The sequence below is a fragment of the Argiope bruennichi genome, chromosome 8 (assembly GCF_947563725.1).
Source record: "Argiope bruennichi chromosome 8, qqArgBrue1.1, whole genome shotgun sequence".
Lineage (NCBI taxonomy): Eukaryota > Metazoa > Arthropoda > Arachnida > Araneae > Araneidae > Argiope > Argiope bruennichi.
This window is the reverse complement of record NC_079158.1, coordinates 71,560,139-71,579,449: the sequence shown is the minus strand read 5'-3', so window position 1 is coordinate 71,579,449 and position 19,311 is coordinate 71,560,139. Positions and strand designations below refer to the sequence as shown.

At 28.6% G+C, this 19,311-nt stretch overlaps 2 protein-coding genes across 4 annotated transcripts in view; one reads left to right on the top strand and one right to left on the bottom strand.

Annotated features, from left to right (window-relative positions):
* Positions 1-11,681, top strand: part of LOC129980867 (ATP-dependent RNA helicase A protein-like) — a 40,076-nt gene extending 28,395 nt beyond the window's left edge. For all 3 annotated transcript variants that reach the window (XM_056091308.1, XM_056091309.1, XM_056091310.1), the window contains 7 exons: positions 272-383; positions 1,144-1,396; positions 1,864-1,962; positions 3,973-4,140; positions 4,286-4,401; positions 6,544-6,768; positions 10,753-11,681. In XM_056091308.1, coding sequence (XP_055947283.1) covers positions 272-383; positions 1,144-1,396; positions 1,864-1,962; positions 3,973-4,140; positions 4,286-4,401; positions 6,544-6,768; positions 10,753-11,428 — 1,649 coding nt within the window. In that variant the 3' untranslated portion in view covers positions 11,429-11,681. The remainder of the gene's footprint in view (positions 1-271; positions 384-1,143; positions 1,397-1,863; positions 1,963-3,972; positions 4,141-4,285; positions 4,402-6,543; positions 6,769-10,752) is intronic.
* A 3,787-nt stretch (positions 11,682-15,468) lies between these two features.
* LOC129981931 (tetratricopeptide repeat protein 19, mitochondrial-like) lies at positions 15,469-19,006 on the bottom strand. The gene is made up of 2 exons (XM_056092989.1): positions 18,715-19,006; positions 15,469-17,171 (listed from the first exon to the last, which is right to left on the bottom strand). Exons 1-2 carry the CDS (start codon positions 18,888-18,890, stop codon positions 16,259-16,261), a joined length of 1,089 nt encoding a protein of 362 aa, XP_055948964.1. The 5' UTR covers positions 18,891-19,006; the 3' UTR covers positions 15,469-16,258.
* Between the last annotated feature and the right edge of the window lie 305 nt (positions 19,007-19,311).

Sequence of the window (19,311 nt, the reverse complement as noted above, 5' to 3'; positions counted from 1 at the left end):
TTCCCCCCATTTTCTTTCATCTCAATATCTCTTATTCTTATTATGAAATTAGAGGAGATAATATTGAAGTGGAGATCGATATATTTCTAGTCGGATGGAATCTACCTTTTAAATTTAGATTTTGATAAATTATTGTGAAAAAAACATTAGAAGATATTATTCTAAATATTTTGTAATGTTACATCCAAGCTCTGAAGATTTAATTTTATATTTAATTTTGCATAGGATAATAGTTGAATAGTTGTGGACATTACATTGTTATATTTTTTAGAAATGAGAGCACTGGATCATAATAGTGAACTGACACCTTTAGGTAAAATTTTGGCTCGGCTACCGATAGAGCCTCGTCTGGGGAAAATGCTTGTCCTAGCATGTGCATTTGGGTAAGTTTCTTTTATGAAAAAATATTACTTATTAAGTGTGTTTCTTACTTTTAGTACTGTATTATATAAAGTTATATAACTAAAAGCTGTTATATAAATAAAATCTCTCCATCATTCTATACACCACCCCTCCCCCCAAATATCAGCTTTGTCAATATGGTTTCTGTGAGAGAAAATTATATATCAAATTGTTTTTTTCCTCTCCCCCTTTTTATCTGATTGTAGATAATTACGATAGGATCCTTAACCCTTTCCATTCAGAAAAGTAAAATGCATAATAATTCACCTACAATTATAATTCACCTATACTATATAATTGACCCTCAATAATTCACCTACCTATTCAGTACAAGGACTTGTTTATTGCTCCAAAAATAAATGCATATACTTGTTTTAAATTGAATTCTCCCATTTAATTAATTTGCATCTTCTTACTATTCTGCAGGTATTTTTAACAATCAAAATTAAGTAAATAAATGAAACATCATGAAACATGGCGAGTGAGAGTCGCCATCCAAATGCAAAGAGTTAAAGGATTTTCATCATGATAGGACCTTTTACTATTAACCAAATTACAGCAGTGGAAAATTGTGTTCATAATTAATTACATTAAAATTTTTTATCTTAATGTTAATTTTTAATCTGTTTTTGAAAATATATTCAAAAATGATTAATTAATCATTCTAATAATTTGTTTAATAATGTAAAGTTTTTTTTATATATTTTTTCTTTGCATTTACTGTTCTTAATTTTCTTTTAGAGCTGGAGATGCTCTTTGTACAATTGCCGCACATAGCAGCACTTTTCCTGAACCCTTTGATACACCTTTTCCAAAGCGTTTAGCTTATGTTCATAGAAAATTTTGTGGATTGCGTTGGAGTGACCATTTGACTATGTTGAATGCATTCACTCAATGGGAAGATGCCCATATGCAAAATGAATTCCAAGAACAGTCATTTTGTGAAAGATTTTCTCTAAATATGTCTACTCTTCGAATTACTCATGATGCAAGGGTAAATATTTTTTCAGTAGTTATGCTTATGACTATTTTAGTTTTCAGATGTATCTGAATATTCATTGAAATATAATTTCTTTAAAGATGTTTTTCATACATGGTATTTACTTATCTATTTAGTTATTTTTTTGCAAGTTTTTTGAAAGAATACGATTTACATTTGCTTGAACGGAGTTTTGACTTTTGTGAAATGAAATTGTGCAATGCTTAAGTGATAGACCATATTTTCTGAGTATATTTTTTTAATGTGCTGATTTTTCAAAAATTCATTTACAGTTATTATCATTTTCATTTATTAACTACATTTATATTTAAGTTCTTAAAAATACATACATTTATGAAAAGACTGAATTAACTTTTGTTATGTATATAATTGTTAAAAAAAAGGACCCTCTTAAATATTTTTAACATTATAAACAAAGTTTCTTATGATTATGTATCACTTCTTAAATTTTTATCTTTTAGAACCAGCTTAAAGATCTTCTAATTGCTGCCATGTTTCCTGAATCTTCCTTAGAATCCCAATCATACTATTTTGAAGGACCTGACTCAAAATTAGATATTGTAAGTTGGGAGTAACTTTTAAAAATTTGTTATGGTATGATAATATTATCAGAAGATCATATATAATTTTTAAAAATATTGTTTATTATCTTCTAAATCCTTTTTATATTAAAAAAAATCTTTTTATCTAAATTTTTTTGTATTAAAAAATGTATAAAAATTTAATTGTATAGTTAATTAATTCCTTCAAAAGATATATTTATCTATAGAATGTTATGATTTTTACTTTACATATTCTTTCCCCAAAACCTACTGGATTGCCAGATTTTTTAATGGATGGAATCATGTTGTTGATTCCCTCCCCTTTAAAGGTCTAGATCATTTTTGTAACTATTTATGTTTTCAAAACTTTGTAATTTTTAAAATTTCTTGTATAGTTTGATACACATATATTATGTATATAGAGGGTGATCAAGAAATAACAGGAGGTGTTCGGAGCCCTGTAGTGTGTTATGTCTTGGATGAAATATAACAACATTTCGCCACCATATACATTAAAGTATGCGGTTTTGATTTATAAGGAAAAATAAAAAATTAGTACAAAAAATGCCGATAGGGGAAATCCTGGTGCTGTAAGTGCATAATATGTGGAAAAAGAATACATAACTGCCAATGAAAGCAGTAAATAGCAACATACCAAATACCAATAAAAATTGTTTTATTATAGCAACTTATAAATTTGGCTCAAGGTAACCACCAACTTGATGTTTCAATAATTGCATGGGGTACACGAGGTTTTTGATGGTGGCTCACAGCATATTGGCATTTATTCGTCTGACATGTAACGTTATTTGATCTTTTAAAGTAGGAATGTCAGGAACATGTCCTTGATACACAATGCCTTTCAAGTGAACCAGAACCATCAAGAAACAAAAAACAAAAGAAAAGAAAACAACAACCAGAAATTGCCAAGATTCAGATTAGTGTCATCAGTTAATGAGTGTTATCTTGTATAGATAAAATTTCAGAATCTTGCACAATATTTTCTGCATTGTCGAGAATGGCTAGCTGTTTGACGTGATATTAAACGTGCACTGCTGATAATCTGCTTATTAGCTTTAGCTACCACTTGTTCCTGCTTGATAACTTTACGTCCTCAGCCTTGTTGCACACACCAAGAATTCCTGTTGTTTCAAATCTTTCAACCATTCTTCATAAGTTAGTTATGATTATCGATCCTTTACGTAACTGTTGTAACCACAGTATTCACAAGGAGCAGCATTGGCATTTTCATCCCGCCGATAAAATGGCTTGTCTAATAAGGCGTGTTTACGCAGTGACAACACAATCGATAGGCGAATTCTTGGAGAATGACATAAATTCCTGCAACCCTTCCTTTTATCTTCTATGTCATGTCACAAAGTACCTGTATATGTAAATTACATAATAAAGTTTTCAATCGCAGCGTCAGGATTTCTCCTATCAGCGTTTTTTGGTACTAATTTTTTTTTCTTGAAAAATCGAAATCGCATACTTTAATGTGTATGGTGGTCAAATTTTGTTATATTCCATCCGATACATAACACGCTACTGGGCTCCGAACATCTCTTGTTGTTTCTTGGTCACCCTGTATTATAGTTTTAAAAAATTGTAAAGATGGCCTTTGTGTTTAAATTGGGTGTTTACCTGTTAGATTTGAAGAAAATATCTTAAGATTCTGTGCTTTTTGTCCCTTTGTTATAGTCTGTGTATTTTCTGTAGGTGGTTCAAGGTCACATTTTCTACCGTGTTACTGGTACTAGACAACCAATAACGAAGTAGAAAATGTGACCTTGAACTGCCTATAGAAAATACACAGACTATAGTTTTTTCGTTAATGCTTTCAAAATTGTTTAAGCTACAATGAAGTTTTTTAAAATCGCATTTCATGTCTTTAGAAGCTTTAATTATTTATTTTTTAAAAATCTTTATTAAAGTGGATTTTAAATATATATTTGCTTCTGTCTTAATTACTCAACTAGGTTTTATTTCTTGAAATATATTCATGTTCAGTAAATTTTATTTTTGTAGGTAGTTGCTCTTTTGGCTATGGGTTATTATCCAAATGTATGTTACCACAAGGAGAAAAGGAAAGTTATTACTACTGAAGGAAAAGCTGCACTGGTGCATAAATCATCTGTCAACTGTACCAATCTGCCACCAAAATTTCCTTCACCATTTTTTGTCTTTGGAGAAAAGGTAAGTCACTCTTTGTTATTTCTTGTCTTTCTATTATGTGAAGAAAACTCCCAACAAGAAAATATTTGCTTATTATTTTATTTTATTTTTTATGTTGAACTTGAAAATATACAAGGTTTGTTAATCTTATGAAATCTTTTCACAGATTAGAACAAGAGCTGTAGCTTGCAAACAAATGACAATGATCACCCCTCTGCATCTTCTATTATTTGGATGCAAAAAAGTTGAATACGTAAATGGTTCTATACAGGTGGATCGATGGTATGTTTCAAAACTTGTTTCTCTCTATTTCTCATAAAATGTCAAAGTTTTTGTCTATGTTGATAGTTTTTGTCTTTTTTGTATTATTTTCTCAATGTTGCTTTAAAATACATCTAGAATATTACACTATAATTGAAATATCTTCATAGATTACACTATTATGGCTGAAGTAATTTCCCCATTTCAGATCTATAATTGAATCGCTGTAAACTTTTTATAATCTGAAACTGTCATAGTATTTTTCCAAGGTTTCATTTGTATTTTCAAAATATATTGTGAATGATATCTGAACATAAAGTTCTGATCTAACGGTGAAACTATGGAATCAATATTTGATGGTCAAAGATTGTTAAACTATATAATTTGAATTCTATAACTTTTCAAATAATAATTCTAAGATAAATAATTCCCTACATGCCTTCAGAAAATTAATTCTAAGAATTTTTTTTTTGAGTTTTAGATAAAGAGAAAATTTAAAACAATATAAGGAAAATATAATCATGTATCTTTTTTACGAGACAGAAATAATTACTTTTACAATAGAGATGGTATTGACAATGCAAGATGGTTAAATAAATCATTAGTCGTTTATTTTTTACTAAGAGGAAATAATTGTTTGACTTCAGAAAATTGCTGAATAATACCATAATGCATGCAAATATTTTTCAGGAAGGGGGAGGACAGGGACAATTTTGCTGATAAAGATAGCGAAACTGAGTATTTCTGCAAAATAGGCATTTGAAAAGTTTACTTGTTAACATTTGCATAATATTACTTAAGCTGATTTTGTCTAGTTGAAGTATTTCTCATGATAAATGCAGAAATGATTATGTTATTCCTGCAATTAATGGATTTTTTTTCTTTTTTTTTTTCTCTCAAATCTATAATTTTATAGTTTTTCTTTATTTATATAATTAAGATATTTATTTAAAACTCTTAAATTATTCTAAATTCAGTGAAGTAGTCTAATTTACTGTCTCAGTGGGATTTTCTATAATTTATTATTTTGTTACAACATGCATTTGTGTATTATATTGTATTAATATTCTGAAATTTAGTTGAGTAATGAAAAATTATTTTGAACTTTTGCATTACTCTAAATTCAAAATTTTTGAAATGCTATTGCAGTGTTTCTGTTGCTGCATTCATGCATGTATTCTGAATGGAAATTCTTTTATTTATTTATTTTATTTTAAATAAGCACACTACAGGGATTAACTTCACTTACTGAGTGCATTAATGAAAAATATACAAGGAATACAAGACACAAAGCAAATTAAAACACATGTAAAAATGGATCAGCAAAGAATGAAGAAGTTCCAAATTATTAACATTGATGAAAAGTAGTGAATTATCTAGAAATTGGGACAAGAAGAAGCTCAGTTTTAAAGGATATACAAATATAAATCCACCAAGTTTGATTGAGATTCATATTTTTCAAAAATGATCGAATATGGCATTATTATTATAGAGATAGAGAATGCTCTTTGCTGGGGAGTTTTTTTAACAACACTTTCAACTTACTTTCCCTTATTTCCAGAACCATATAAATTTATAAAGACAGAGAGGAGAATAACTCTCTCTCTCTCCCTCTCTCTCAAAAAAAAAAAAAGCTTTCATTTGCAGAAATAAAAATCTGAGCATTCATGACATTAATGGTCTTTCCCAAGGTTTTAAATTTTATATGAGGTAGAGGGGGTAACCATTATTAGAAAGTACACAAGAAAGTTTTGAAGCTATTCCAATTTGTTATCTATCACATCAATGTTGTAACATGCTTCTTAGACTCTTAGTCATGGTTAAACACACATTCTCGCTCTCTCTCTCACACACAAACAAACAACTTAAAAACTTGCTTGACTGTAAAATAATAAAAATGCTTTAATGTGCTATTCTAATTATATCCAATGAATATCACACATACACTCATATTGGGCTTTTGTATTTTTTTGAGGGAGAGTTAATATAAATTTTATTTTAAAAAGTAAAATTGTTATTTTTCTTATTTTTCTCTCTCAAAGTAATAATCAGATTCTTATTTTTCTTTTTAAATCTAGTTATTCTGTGAAGTGTTATAGTTGTGTCTAGTTATCTGATTTATATTTTTTCAGGATGCCTAATCTTTTATTTATTTATTTTTAGGATTAATCTTAAAATGCCTCCTCGAGATGCTGCTGTTATTGTAGCTTTGCAACCAGCTATTGAGGATTTTATTATGCAAATTGCTTCTGATCCAGAAACTATAGCTGATCCATCTCCTATTAATATGAAACTTATAGAATTAATTAGAAGATTGTCTAATGTAAATGCTGCAAAATTCAATACATTTGGAGAAGATGATGAAAGTGGATTTGGAGACTCAGAAGGGTATGTCATTGAAGAATCTTTGTCTTATATACACTTCAGGAGGCTCTAAAATGTATTCTATTGGTCCAAATAAGATAAAATTTGTACAGATTATTCAGATGATGTGCTTTACATTTATTAATTTTAAAAAAAATAGTACAAAAATTCACCAATAGATGACGCTGTAACACAAATGGCATTCTTTGACATAATTTGCATTACAGTGCATGTCTATTATCATTTTTCTTTGGATAAAAAGAAGGCAGATTCTGCACGAACATTAGTTTCTTCCTTGTTTGTCATTCCTACGTTGCAAGTAAAACCACAGCTAGTGAAGCTGTTCTACCAGAACCAACGACTCCATTGCAGCTCTAAAGGAATTTCGTCATATGAAGCGGTTATGAAGAGGTCCAGTTTCTCCAGGACCCTAAGATGCATAAATTTGATAAAACTAGGCAACTTGGCATTCTTGCAGGTAGAGGACGAAAAAAAAATCTCCTCTTCGAGCGTCGAAAATGTTTCAACCGCGCTCATTGAAGTCAGCAGTCAGTCGCTGCATAATAGTGTGAGTTTGCCAGTTGTTTCCCGTGTTCTGGATATGCCATATTCAACTGTACGAAAAATTGTATGGCAGATTTTGCATTTTTATCCATACAAAATCAAGTCTATGCACCTGTTGCAGTACGGGGACTTAAAGGTCCATTAAACTTTTGCACTTCAGTTCCTAGCTCGAATGTTGGTTGACACAACTTGGCCACAGAACATTCTCTGGAGTGATGAGGCCCACTTTTGTCTCAATGGGCAAGTTAACACTCACAACTGTCGAATGTGGGAGAGGAAAACCCTCTCGTTATCCAGGAACAACCTTGCATCCTGAAAACTTGACAGTATGGTGTGGTTTTATCATCAGATCATATTTCTTTGAAGAGTTAACTTCAAATAGAATCCTAACCTGTTCCGTCATAGAACAACAGTACTACAATATGCTGAGTGATTTTGTAATCCCAACTCTTCTACAGCATGGATGCCTTCAAGACATCATTTTCATGGAGGATGGCACAACACCTCATATTGATCATCGTGTAAAGCGATTTTTAATACAGCATTTCACAGAAGCATGAGTTATCAGCCCTCATTTCCCAATAGTATGGCCTCCTCACTCGCCGGACATCACCCCTGCAACTTTTGGTAGTGGGGTTGTTTGAAGAACAATATCTACCATCAAAGTCCATCATCCCTATCAGATCTGAAGGACATTATTCAGCACCATATTCTTAATATTCCGGCAGACTCACTCAAGTAATCTATAGAAAATATGGTTCTCCGATTAGAGCATATTGTTGAAAATGAAGGACATTTTGAGCAATTTTAATTTTACTTTATTTAACAATTTCGAACCATATTAAATGGTTTTATGTGTATTATAATGCCACCTAATGGTAAATTTTTGTATTATTTTTTTTTTTTCAATAAGAGATTATCTCAATAATCTGCAGTTCAGATTTTATCTCATTTGGATCAATAGAATGCATTTTAGAGTCCTATGAATTGGTTAACTTACTTATTACTAACCCTGTACTTATTTGCTTGTAAAATCGATATTAATTAAAGCCTTTCGACTGTAACCATGGTGATAGAATGTTATTTTTTATCTTCTCTAATTTTATCAGATATGGGAATGATTTAGAAATAATCCTGATTTTGAATGTTTATTTGTTTTTATTGCAATGATATCATGAATGGATAAAAACTGAAGACATGTTTAAAGTTTTGTGTGGCTCATGTTTCCAAACATTTAAAATCTTATGTGGCATGAATTTCAATTCATTTTCCAAGACAAGAAAATACCGATACTGAATTAATGACTACAGCTACTTGAATATTATTAGAAATGAGTACAAAGAAAATCTTGATTCTTTAATGTGGAAATTTATTTAGGTGTTTCGTATTCTAATTTTTTTAGTCCTGAAATTTTTTCTTATTTTGAGGTAGTCATAAAAGTATTTTTGTCTTGTATTGTCACATGCCAGTGTAACTGCGGAAAGTGGTAACTGTGGTAGTTAGTATTAACAAGTTTATGCGTGTTGAAACTCTGAAAGAAAATTCTTCAGTTGGTCTAAGAACTTTGTATGATGCCATAAATTTTTATAGAGATTTGAATGCACCAATCTCAAGAGCCGAAGTATGGAAAATTGGCACATGAGGTATGTGCTGATTTTAGAAAAGCAGAGGAAAGTTAAGGAGGAGGAGGAGGAGGGGGGGGGGAAACGCTAACAAATGCAAAATAGCTTTAGAAATTGAATTGTTGCAAAGGGAAGAGATTGGTGACTGAAAAATCTGCTGAAATTAGGATGCTCTAATATTAGAAATGGCAAATGAAAAAAATAACTAAATAATCACTAAAAATGAAAAATCTCTAAATAGTTTGTATCATGAGGTTATCCATGTTACAAATTTCAAAAGTGCTCATTTTCTTTTTTTTTTTTTTAAATCTTGAAAACAATGAATGTCATTGATGGAAGGGGTAAAAAATCAAGCAAAATATTAAATAAAAATTACATTGCAGTCTGTTAAGTTTTAACATTTAGGCTATGAGATGAATTGAGTTGCCATTACAATTATTTGTGTGCCAAATTTCATGGCTATAAATGCAATAAATTTGAATGGACACCACTTGCAAAGAGGCACAAACACAGTTCATGCATGCTAAGAGGAGGAAAGGTGTATTTCTTCTTAAATTTCTCTCTTAGTTTGAAATGTACTAATTCTTTGTTGAAGAAATGTACACTTTGGTATCTACAAGAGATTTAATTGAAACTAAACACAACCAATATTCCTAACGAACAAATTTATTGTCAAAGGCGACAAAGGCAATTGAAATTTAATAAGTTTTTATACGTCTTTAGAATATATTGTGTCAAAAACTAATTTCTATGAAAGAAATTTTTAGTTTCTTTATTCCAGTACACCTGTTATGATAAAAATTATGCACTTTGTAAGGCACCCCAATTTTGGCAATCCCGCTCATTGTTTCTGGTAACCCCGTTTTCCTAATAGAGAGTCAGAGGAGGGGGGGGGGCGTAGTGAAGAGGGAGATTGGTCTGAAACTGAAGAAAGAGATCAGTCTGCATCCGAAGTGGAGAATTGTGCTCTGTTAAGAGTTTTTTTTTTGTATTTTGTGTTTTACTTTTGTCCTATGTCCTGTATCAATATGTGAATAAAAATTTGGGACTAAATTTTGAAGTGATCACTGTTTCTACTGCTCACACTAAAGAAATCTCACACAAAGAGGGTTTTTACACACTTGATTATTAAAAAATATTTCAGGATTTCAATAATTGTCAAAATGTAGTTAAATTTCTATTACATGCTTGTAACACTATTGATATGTAGTTAAAGAATGGCAGCTTGAATGTCATAGTTATTAAATGTAAGTATTAATTCAGGTGTATTGTAATGTGAAAGTAAAAGGGTTAATAGGATTCTCAATTAAATTTTTCAATTGTGACCATACATTTAGATTTTCCAGTGATAATTACAATGAGATTTTTAAAACTATGTGCTTCCACTCTGTAGTTGTTTCTAAATTTCATAAAACTTATTTAATTTTTGTTTGTTAATAGGCATAACACTTTTTATCAATTTATATATTTTAGAGCTTTAAAATTAAAGAAATTATATCCAATTGCATTTATAGTTCATAATTTCAAAGCATATATTGGTTATTTTAAAAACTTATTTTCAACTCCTCATTTCCTTTTCTTATATTCTGAGATTATAAATTTTGTTGTGAATCATCCTTAAAATTATTGTGTCTATAATTGCATTCTATTTTGGTTTAATGCTAACTTGAAAGCTTTTTAGGAATGAAATCTAATATTCACTTATAATAAAATGTCATGATTTATAAAATTTTAATAATTTTCATCATAAGTATTTGTGAATATATTTATTAAATAGTATGGCAATATTTTTTTAACAAATATTGTTACATTTTCTTTTCAGGCCACCTAGAAAAATGCAGCGGCTAAGTACAGGAATGGCTAGAGGTGGTTTGCCCAGAGGCTACAGTGCAGGAGGTCGGTTTACATCTGGCTCTAGTTATGGAAGTAGAGGAGGAAGAGGTGGAAATTATGGTGGTAGTGGTTTCAAAGGAGGAAACAATGGAGGATATGGAGGTTGGGGTGGGAACTATGGAAATAGAGGAGGCGGTGGTAGAAGCTACGGGAATAGAGGAGGCAGTGGTGGAAGCTATGGGAATAGTGGAGGCTTTGGGAACAGAGGAGGAGCTGGTGGAAGCTATGGGAATAGTGGAGGCTTTGGGAACAGAGGAGGGGCTGGTGGAAGCTATGGGAATAGTGGAGGCTTTGGGAACAGAGGAGGAGCTGGTAGAAACTATGGGAATAGTGGAGGTTTTGGGAACAGAGGAGGAGATGGTGAAAGCTATAGGAATAGTGGAGGTTTTGGGAACAGAGGAGAAGGTGCTGGTAGCTATGGGAATAATGAAAGTTTTGGGAACAGAGGTGGAGATGGTGGAAGCTATGGGAATAATGAAAGTTTTGGGAACAGAGAAGGAGGTGCTGGAAGTTATGGGAATAGGGGAGGTTTTGGAAACAGAGATGGTAATTATGGAGGACAATATGGAATGCAAAGGAGAGGTTATGGAAGAATACTGGATTAATACTGGAGATTATGAAAGTGGTAACAGAGATTATTGAGGTAGCTTTGACAATAATCAAAGTGGATACTAAAGGTTTAATGTAAAAGTCATGGACATTGTTGAATTTATATTCATTTTAAATGTATTTCAAAATTTGAAGTTATTTTAATGTAAATAGAGCCTCATCAATTTCATTTATTGTGGTTAGATAATATAGTAAAACCTTTCATTATTTGTTTTATCATATGACATTGTGATGTATTATGTAATCTTTTATGTAGTAATATTATGTAATAAAAGAAATCACTACATTTTTTTTGCTTATTTTAAAATATTTTAATCAAGTATTGACACATCACACTTGAATACTTTAGTGGAAAGACAAAAAATTTCTGACACCTTTGAGTTTAATGTTAAACATTATTATTTCTTAAATAATAAAAATTATTTTACATATAGTAAGTAAAAAAAGTTTCCATATGGAAGTCAAAGCAACCAATAACTTAATTTCTAGTATTTCTTTCATACTTTCTGTAATTATAAATATAATTTCCAAGTTTGATTTTTCAAACGAAAATTCATATGCTAATATCAGCAGGGACGAAGTGTTAAAAAGGCTGACTTATCATTTTTTTTTGACTGAACAGTGAAGAAATTTAAACAATGAAAGTCATGACCTTATATATACCTTCATTCTTAGAATTTTGAGTCCCCTCTCAACTGTCTTGTCAGGAGTATCTAACCAAAGGAAAACCAATTTCTTTCTTGTGAACTATAAGTGACTGCAAATTTAATTTTATCTTAAAGAATTTAACTTTTTTTTAACGATTTGGCTTGCAATTCAGTAGAATTTTAGGGATTTAAAGTATATTAAATTAATACTTATTTTATCAAAGTAATTAGGAGGTTAAAAGTCTGATCAAAATTTCGGGTGGTAATTAACATTTTGATGATACAGTCCCATAATCAGGGCATTGTTGAAACAGGATTTTCATTAAGTAAAAATATAGAAGTTGAATTCTTAAAGTAGAAACTGATCGAAAGCATTTTATTTTAGATTGAGAAAATGCAGTGTAAAAAATTTCTGAATAACAAAAGAACTTATGTATACAAATAATGTCTGTTGTATGTCAAAAACATTCAATAGCAAAAATTATAATCTAAAAATGTTGAAAAGAAAAGGACTAAAGGATGTGAATTTTTTTTTAAAAAGTAAAAATTTAAATGATTTTACACTGCAGAAGTTTGAATGAACTAATTGAAAAGACAGAAGAATAGAGATTTTCAGTGCATTATGAATTGGAATAGCAATCAAGGTTTTAACAGAAGAGCTTAAAAATTAAAAATGTTTTAAAGGCACACTGCTTGCAGTTCATTTGTTTAAATATAAATAAAGATTTATTGATTTATGTGTATTTTAAGCATTTTTCTTTTCATTCTACCGTGTTTTAGTCAAAATGAGAGAACCACAAGGGTTAACATTCATTTTAATGAATTTTGTTTGAGTAAAAATGTAAATGTGTTTATGAAGTGAGTAATGGTTTGTGTGAAAATGGCATTTAGTTTATCTGTGTAGTAGTTAATGGTAAGTGTACTTTCATCAGGATTTTGAAAGTCACTTTGAACTGTAATTTTTTTTTTTTTAATGATTAAGCTTCTAGAAGTGATAAGCAAGAAAGTATTGGTACTTTTGAATGCTAATGGTGAAGTTTTAAATTTATCATTTGCATTGTAATATCTGAAGTATGTAAGTTTATGAGCCTTGAATTTTCTTAGTAAGATCCTCTAATTTTCTTTTTCAATGACAGTGGGAACTTGGTTCATTTTCTTATATCACCCAGAATTTAAGTATATAACATTAAAAGCCATTTGTTTGATCCTAATCTGAGAAAGATATTAAATGACTTTCTTAATCTTTGTAATTAAATTTTATTTTATAGAAGCAAATATTTTTCCTTTTTTTATTAATGACAGTTTAATTTTGTTTCCTACTCGAAAAAAGGGGAGGGGATAGTTTTATTCATGAATAAAGGAATATTATATTAAAAATAAAATAATCGTTTTTCAGTTGATCTAAGAATGAAGAATTGTTTTAAAGAAATCCAATCTATTTACCAATTTTTTCACAAAACATTTTAAAAAGTAATTTAAATGATAGTATCATTGATTCATTTGCAAGTAACATTTTTTTTATCACAAGATCTCAGAAATATTCTGCATTTGGGAGCTTATACTGATCTATAATCACAGATCAGTTTGAACTTAGGATGCCATTAACTTGTGAATAGATACACAAGAGACAAATTCTCCTTTTAATATAATTTAATAATATATAATATAATAATTTGTTTATCTCTTATTTAACTTTTCTTTTACAATGCTTTTAACATAAAATCAAAATGGTTCTTTAATTTAATGTTATAATTTTGCTTACTTTAAATTTTCTTGTTTGTAAAATGGGTTCGATTGTTTCCAAGAAATGATTGATGGCAATTACATGCTTCAATGCAATTTACTGCATTCCTCAGATAGCCTAAAAATAGCCCCAGCTTCTTGTCTTGTTACAATATCAAATTCACTCTACTCTTCTGTTTTTTTCTGATGAAGATTCATAATGTAGATACAAAAATAAACTAAGAATCTGATTTAAATAGATATAGTAGATTTGAATAAATTGTGTAAATTACTAATTATACTGTAATAAAAACTTAATTGAAATCTGCACTTTTTTCATCCATTATTTAATATACATGTGATACATCACTAGAATTAATATATATATATATATATATATATATATATATATATATATATGAGAGAAATATTTTAAAGTCAAATGATTTCTTAGATAAATAAACTTGTATAAAATTTGAAGTTACCAATTTTGAGGCAGGGCAATTTGTCTTTATTGTCTAAAAAGATGACTCTGATTTAAAAATTCTTAAATTAAGAATACACACATACACAAAGAATTGGTAAAATAATTCCATAGGGAGGCATGAAATTTCAATTAATAATACTGATGTAACTATGTGGAAATAAAATTTCCTCTTCTGTTTTTAAGGAAAATGACAAGAAATTGCCAAAAAATGATGCAAATAAGCCTATTTAAGTAAAAGGTAATTTAAAAAAAAATGATTTAAATATCCTATGTAGACAAATTTCTTCATTTTCAATTATTTAATATTGAAAAAAAAGTTGTTTCCAGAACAATATTATTCGAATTGTAAGAGTTTACTACATCATTTCTTCTAATTGCTAATTGTATATCCCATACTGCTTGGGCTATTATTTGATTCTTGTACTTAAAATCGGATGCAAGTCCAAAATTAGATTAATTTAAATATATGACAATATATAAAGGTATGTAAATTTATAGGCCATATGATAAATCTCTTATCTAATAAATGTCTAACTGGTGATTGATAAAAAAGATTCTGCTAAAAAACTATTTTAAACTACAATGGAGGTTGAATATAACCTTTAAAATATGGTATAAGTTGAATATGACTGGTATAAAATATGATTTAGCAGATCAGCTATTATAATTCATATTAATATGAAATTTTTATTTTTTACAAATTTTTTTATTGTAAACAATGTTTTATAATATATTATGAAAACTTTTTGAAAAAATTGATCACACTAAAAAAATTTTTTTTTTCTAAGATAACAAGAACTTGTAACAAATGACAAAGATTGATTGAATGCACTATCATAATGGAAAAAAAAAAAGTTTATAATTTCTGACAATAAGTAATTTTTGGCATGAAATATGTCATTTGATATTTCAAGAAATAAAAAAGAAAACCCCATAATATTGTGAAATGCTTCAAAGTTAGATATTTTCTTAAAACTGCTTGTTAATAAAAAGCAAAATAACATTAACAATAATAAAATTGATTTAAATTAACAAAACTATTTATTTAAACAGAAAAAGGCCCTTTTTCAATGGCAAATTACAATGATCACAAGATGCATTTAGAGTAAGAAATACATGAAAATAAGTTTATTTCATTCATTCAAAAAGGATCTTATTATATCTGAAATTATTTTATAATTGTATAGATAAAAATATTAGGTTATGATTATAATTACCAACAGATACAATTTTCAATTAAAGTAATATATATATTATAGAATTTAACGAAATTAAATTATGTTTATGCATAGGCTATTAATAATAATCCTATGAATAAAATTTTAATTCTGGGAGAATAGAATTTGATATCCTGTATATTTCTTCAATACCAACTCAAAAATTTATATTGTATAAATGAATTTTTATAGCATATACTAAAATCAGAATTGCATGTGAGATCATTCATGATCAACAACATGCGAGATACATAGAGTGTATCATCACACCTATTAATTATATAAAATTAGTCTCAACTGGGATTGTGTGCAATAAAATAAATTGTTTAACTGTGGGAAATCTTTTAACAGTCTTGGAGAAATTTTTTTATAATGACGTAATTTTCTATGTACTGCTGATTTGAGTTGTAATTTTCTGTTATTTTTTACATTGAAACTAATAAATACTATTAAATAGTCAACAATATTTCTTTTTAACAATTTAAACATATTCTTTTAAAAAGCTTACAGGACAAGAATTTATTTAAAATTAAAATCAAATATTTATAATAAAATAAAATTGAATTTACTATAAAGAAAATTTCAAAAACATAGTTAAAAAAATGAAATTTTTCTATTTTAAAAGACATGAACTTATTAATGCTGAAGGTAATTTAATTTCTGTTTCATACATTTTTACAAGAATTCAACAACATGAAAAACAAAATTAAAATATCTACTTATTTACAGTTGAAACACAAGTTAAACAATAAATCAATGGGATTTATGCATATTTAATTCTTTTAAGCATTCGGCTGCATCTTCTTCTGCAACAGCATGATTCATCTTTCTTGCTAATTTTAAAGCAGTTTTGCAGGCTTCTTCACCTTTTTCAATATTTCCACACTGCAAGTAAGTAGCTCCTAAGTTGCAATAAAATGCTGGCAGATCAGGAGATTCACTTTCGTTGGATCGCTTAATAGCTTTTTTAAAATTCTCAACTGCTAAATCATATTCATTAAGTAAACTATGTACACTACCAATGTCATTCAATAAAACTAAAGTTTGTGGATGAGATATGCCATTAATTCGTTCAGAAATGTCTAGAGCTTTTTGGAAATTTTCTTTGGCTTCTTTCAGCATCCCTGAAGCTAATAAATACCTAGCATACCAATCAACACACATAGCCCATAAAAGAACAGTGTCTTTTTCATGATCAGAAAGATCATTAACATTGTTCAGGTTCATTGCATCTAATTTATTTTGTTGTGTGTTTATACAAAACTGGAAACCCTTTTCAGCTTTTTCTCTCTCCTCTCGGTGACTATAAATAGAAGCAAGTTTCAGAGATATTTCAACAATGGCATTGTCATCAAAAGGTGTACCTGAAGCTAAAAGTTCTTTGGTTACTTGAATAAAAAGCTTTTCTGCTTTTGGATAGTCACCTTTCTCAAAAGCAACATTAGCTAGTACATCAAAAATGTATCTTTGAGCTTGCATATCTTGCCTTTCTTGAGCTAGTTTTAGAGCCAAATGAAGAATATTTTCAGCAGTATCATATTCCTTTTTTTGTAAATTCAGAATTCCTAGTTTCATGACAGATATCATAGGATCTTCTTCCTCTGCTTCCTTTTTCAGTCCAAGCCATGTCAAAATGCCAGCCAACATAAAATTTTTATGTTTTGAACTGAAAAAAAGTAAGGAAGTAATTACTTCTACAAAAAATACTAACACTTCTACAAGAGTTTTACTAAAGTGTCAGCAACAATTAATATCTTGGTGTAAAATTTTTGAAAATTCTATATAGAAATTCTAATAAAAAAGAAGAGAAAACAAGTATAAGTAGATGTTAGGGTGGGAGTATAATTTTAATATTTGTAATTTATGGCAAAGGAAAGCCCTCTTCTCTCCCGCTTTCAAATGATTCCATTAATCTTTTAACTAACCAGATTAAGTCATATAATCAATTTTTTACAATTTATCCTGAATAATTCCTAAAATAATTATCACAACAAATATTTTTAAAAATGTAGACATTCATCTAATTAAAGATGTTCCATTAATTTTTTAATCATGTTACAAGCTATAATAATCTGATCAGAAAACTATAAGTAGAATGAAATAGATATTAATACATTAAATTAAAAATAATTGTTTTTGGTAATTATGAATATCTTAAAAATTATCCATTTTTGCATATATCCTGATTGCACTGATACCTTTTAAAAATTGCCATACATTAAAATTAAAGTAATATAAGTTATTATATTAAAAATAATATTTATTAAGATAATTTTACTTGACAATCAAATTTATTTAAAACTGCTACCATAACTATTCATATAAAATTCAAAGACATTCAAATTCATACAAAATTTAGTTTGTATAGATAATTGAACTGCTACAGACAAAATTCTGAGTACTTTGAAACATGTAAAACAGATATGTTGAAATGAATTTATTACTGAAATTGCTTGAAATGACATGCACTGAATAATTCGAAGTAAAGTATGCCCCATCATTGGTGATGAAGTCTTTCATGAATTACAACTTTACTGTCATTTTTCAATGTGAATCAAGAATTTACTTGGTTATATAGCTTCCAACCTTATACTTAAGGTCTTTAGCTAACTCTCTTTAGTATCCCTAAATGAGGAAAGATATAATAACAGAGACATACAATACAATAATGTTTACTTTTCTTACAACATTAAATAAATTTAGCAAATGACTAACTAAAGTTCAATATTTTTACAGTTCAAAACTTTATCTTTTTTCATTACTAACTTCAGATTTATTTGAGATTCATTGTTAGTTTTAATGCTAATTCTGCTGGACATATAAAGGATAATATACAGGTATAAGAAAACCTAACCAGAATTATAGTGAATTGTAAGCAACATAAAAAAAAAAAAAATACTTCACAGAAAGAAAATAAAAATGAAAATTTTTAATCGTAATTATTTAAAATTTCAAAAATTAAAATATCAGACTAAAAAATGCAATATATAGGTATATCCATAAGTTTTTTTGTAAAACAATTACAACATATTTTGCAACTAGAATATTTCAACATACTTATTTTCTATTTTTACTTTCAGATTACAAAATCGAGAATTGTAATTTAAGGATAATTTGCTAAAATAGACTTGGGCGCAAATAAAGATTAATTTTATTTCTTTTGTTGAGAATTTATTTCCATTCAATTAATTTAAGGAAAAAAGTAATACCTGAATGACCTGTTTTCTGATTGAGTGAGTTTTATACTGAAAACAGATGAATCTTGTCTTTTATATTTTAGATACGTTTCTTTACATTGCACACATTTACAGTAAGAATTGAAAGAACGATATTTGAATATGCAAGTTGATAAAATGCGCCAAATACTATTTCTCATGTTATACATTTTAATTACTAAGCGAATCTCATTATTTTCAAATTTAGAGTTTTACATAATCTAGACTAGCAAAAAACATTTATTTAGCGTTCAGTTTATTTTTGTTTACATGCATATACTCTCGATCCAAGTTCCTATCAAATGACAATTTTGATAGCACAGCTATTGTTTTTTGGATAAGATTTAAAAGATAAAAAAAAATCAATTACTTCATTAAAAAATTATTAATAACTTTTTTAGAGTGATTAGACTACTTTGTTTTCCTTACAAATCACCGTTTATACTGGATGGAGGATATAAACATTTTCAAATGTAATGAGGTACAAGTTGACGTCAGAAACAGAAGATGGTGTACAAAAAACACTGTAAATACGTCGTTTGTTCTATATTTCTATCTAACTCGTAGTCCCGTACGAGGTTTTTCTAAACG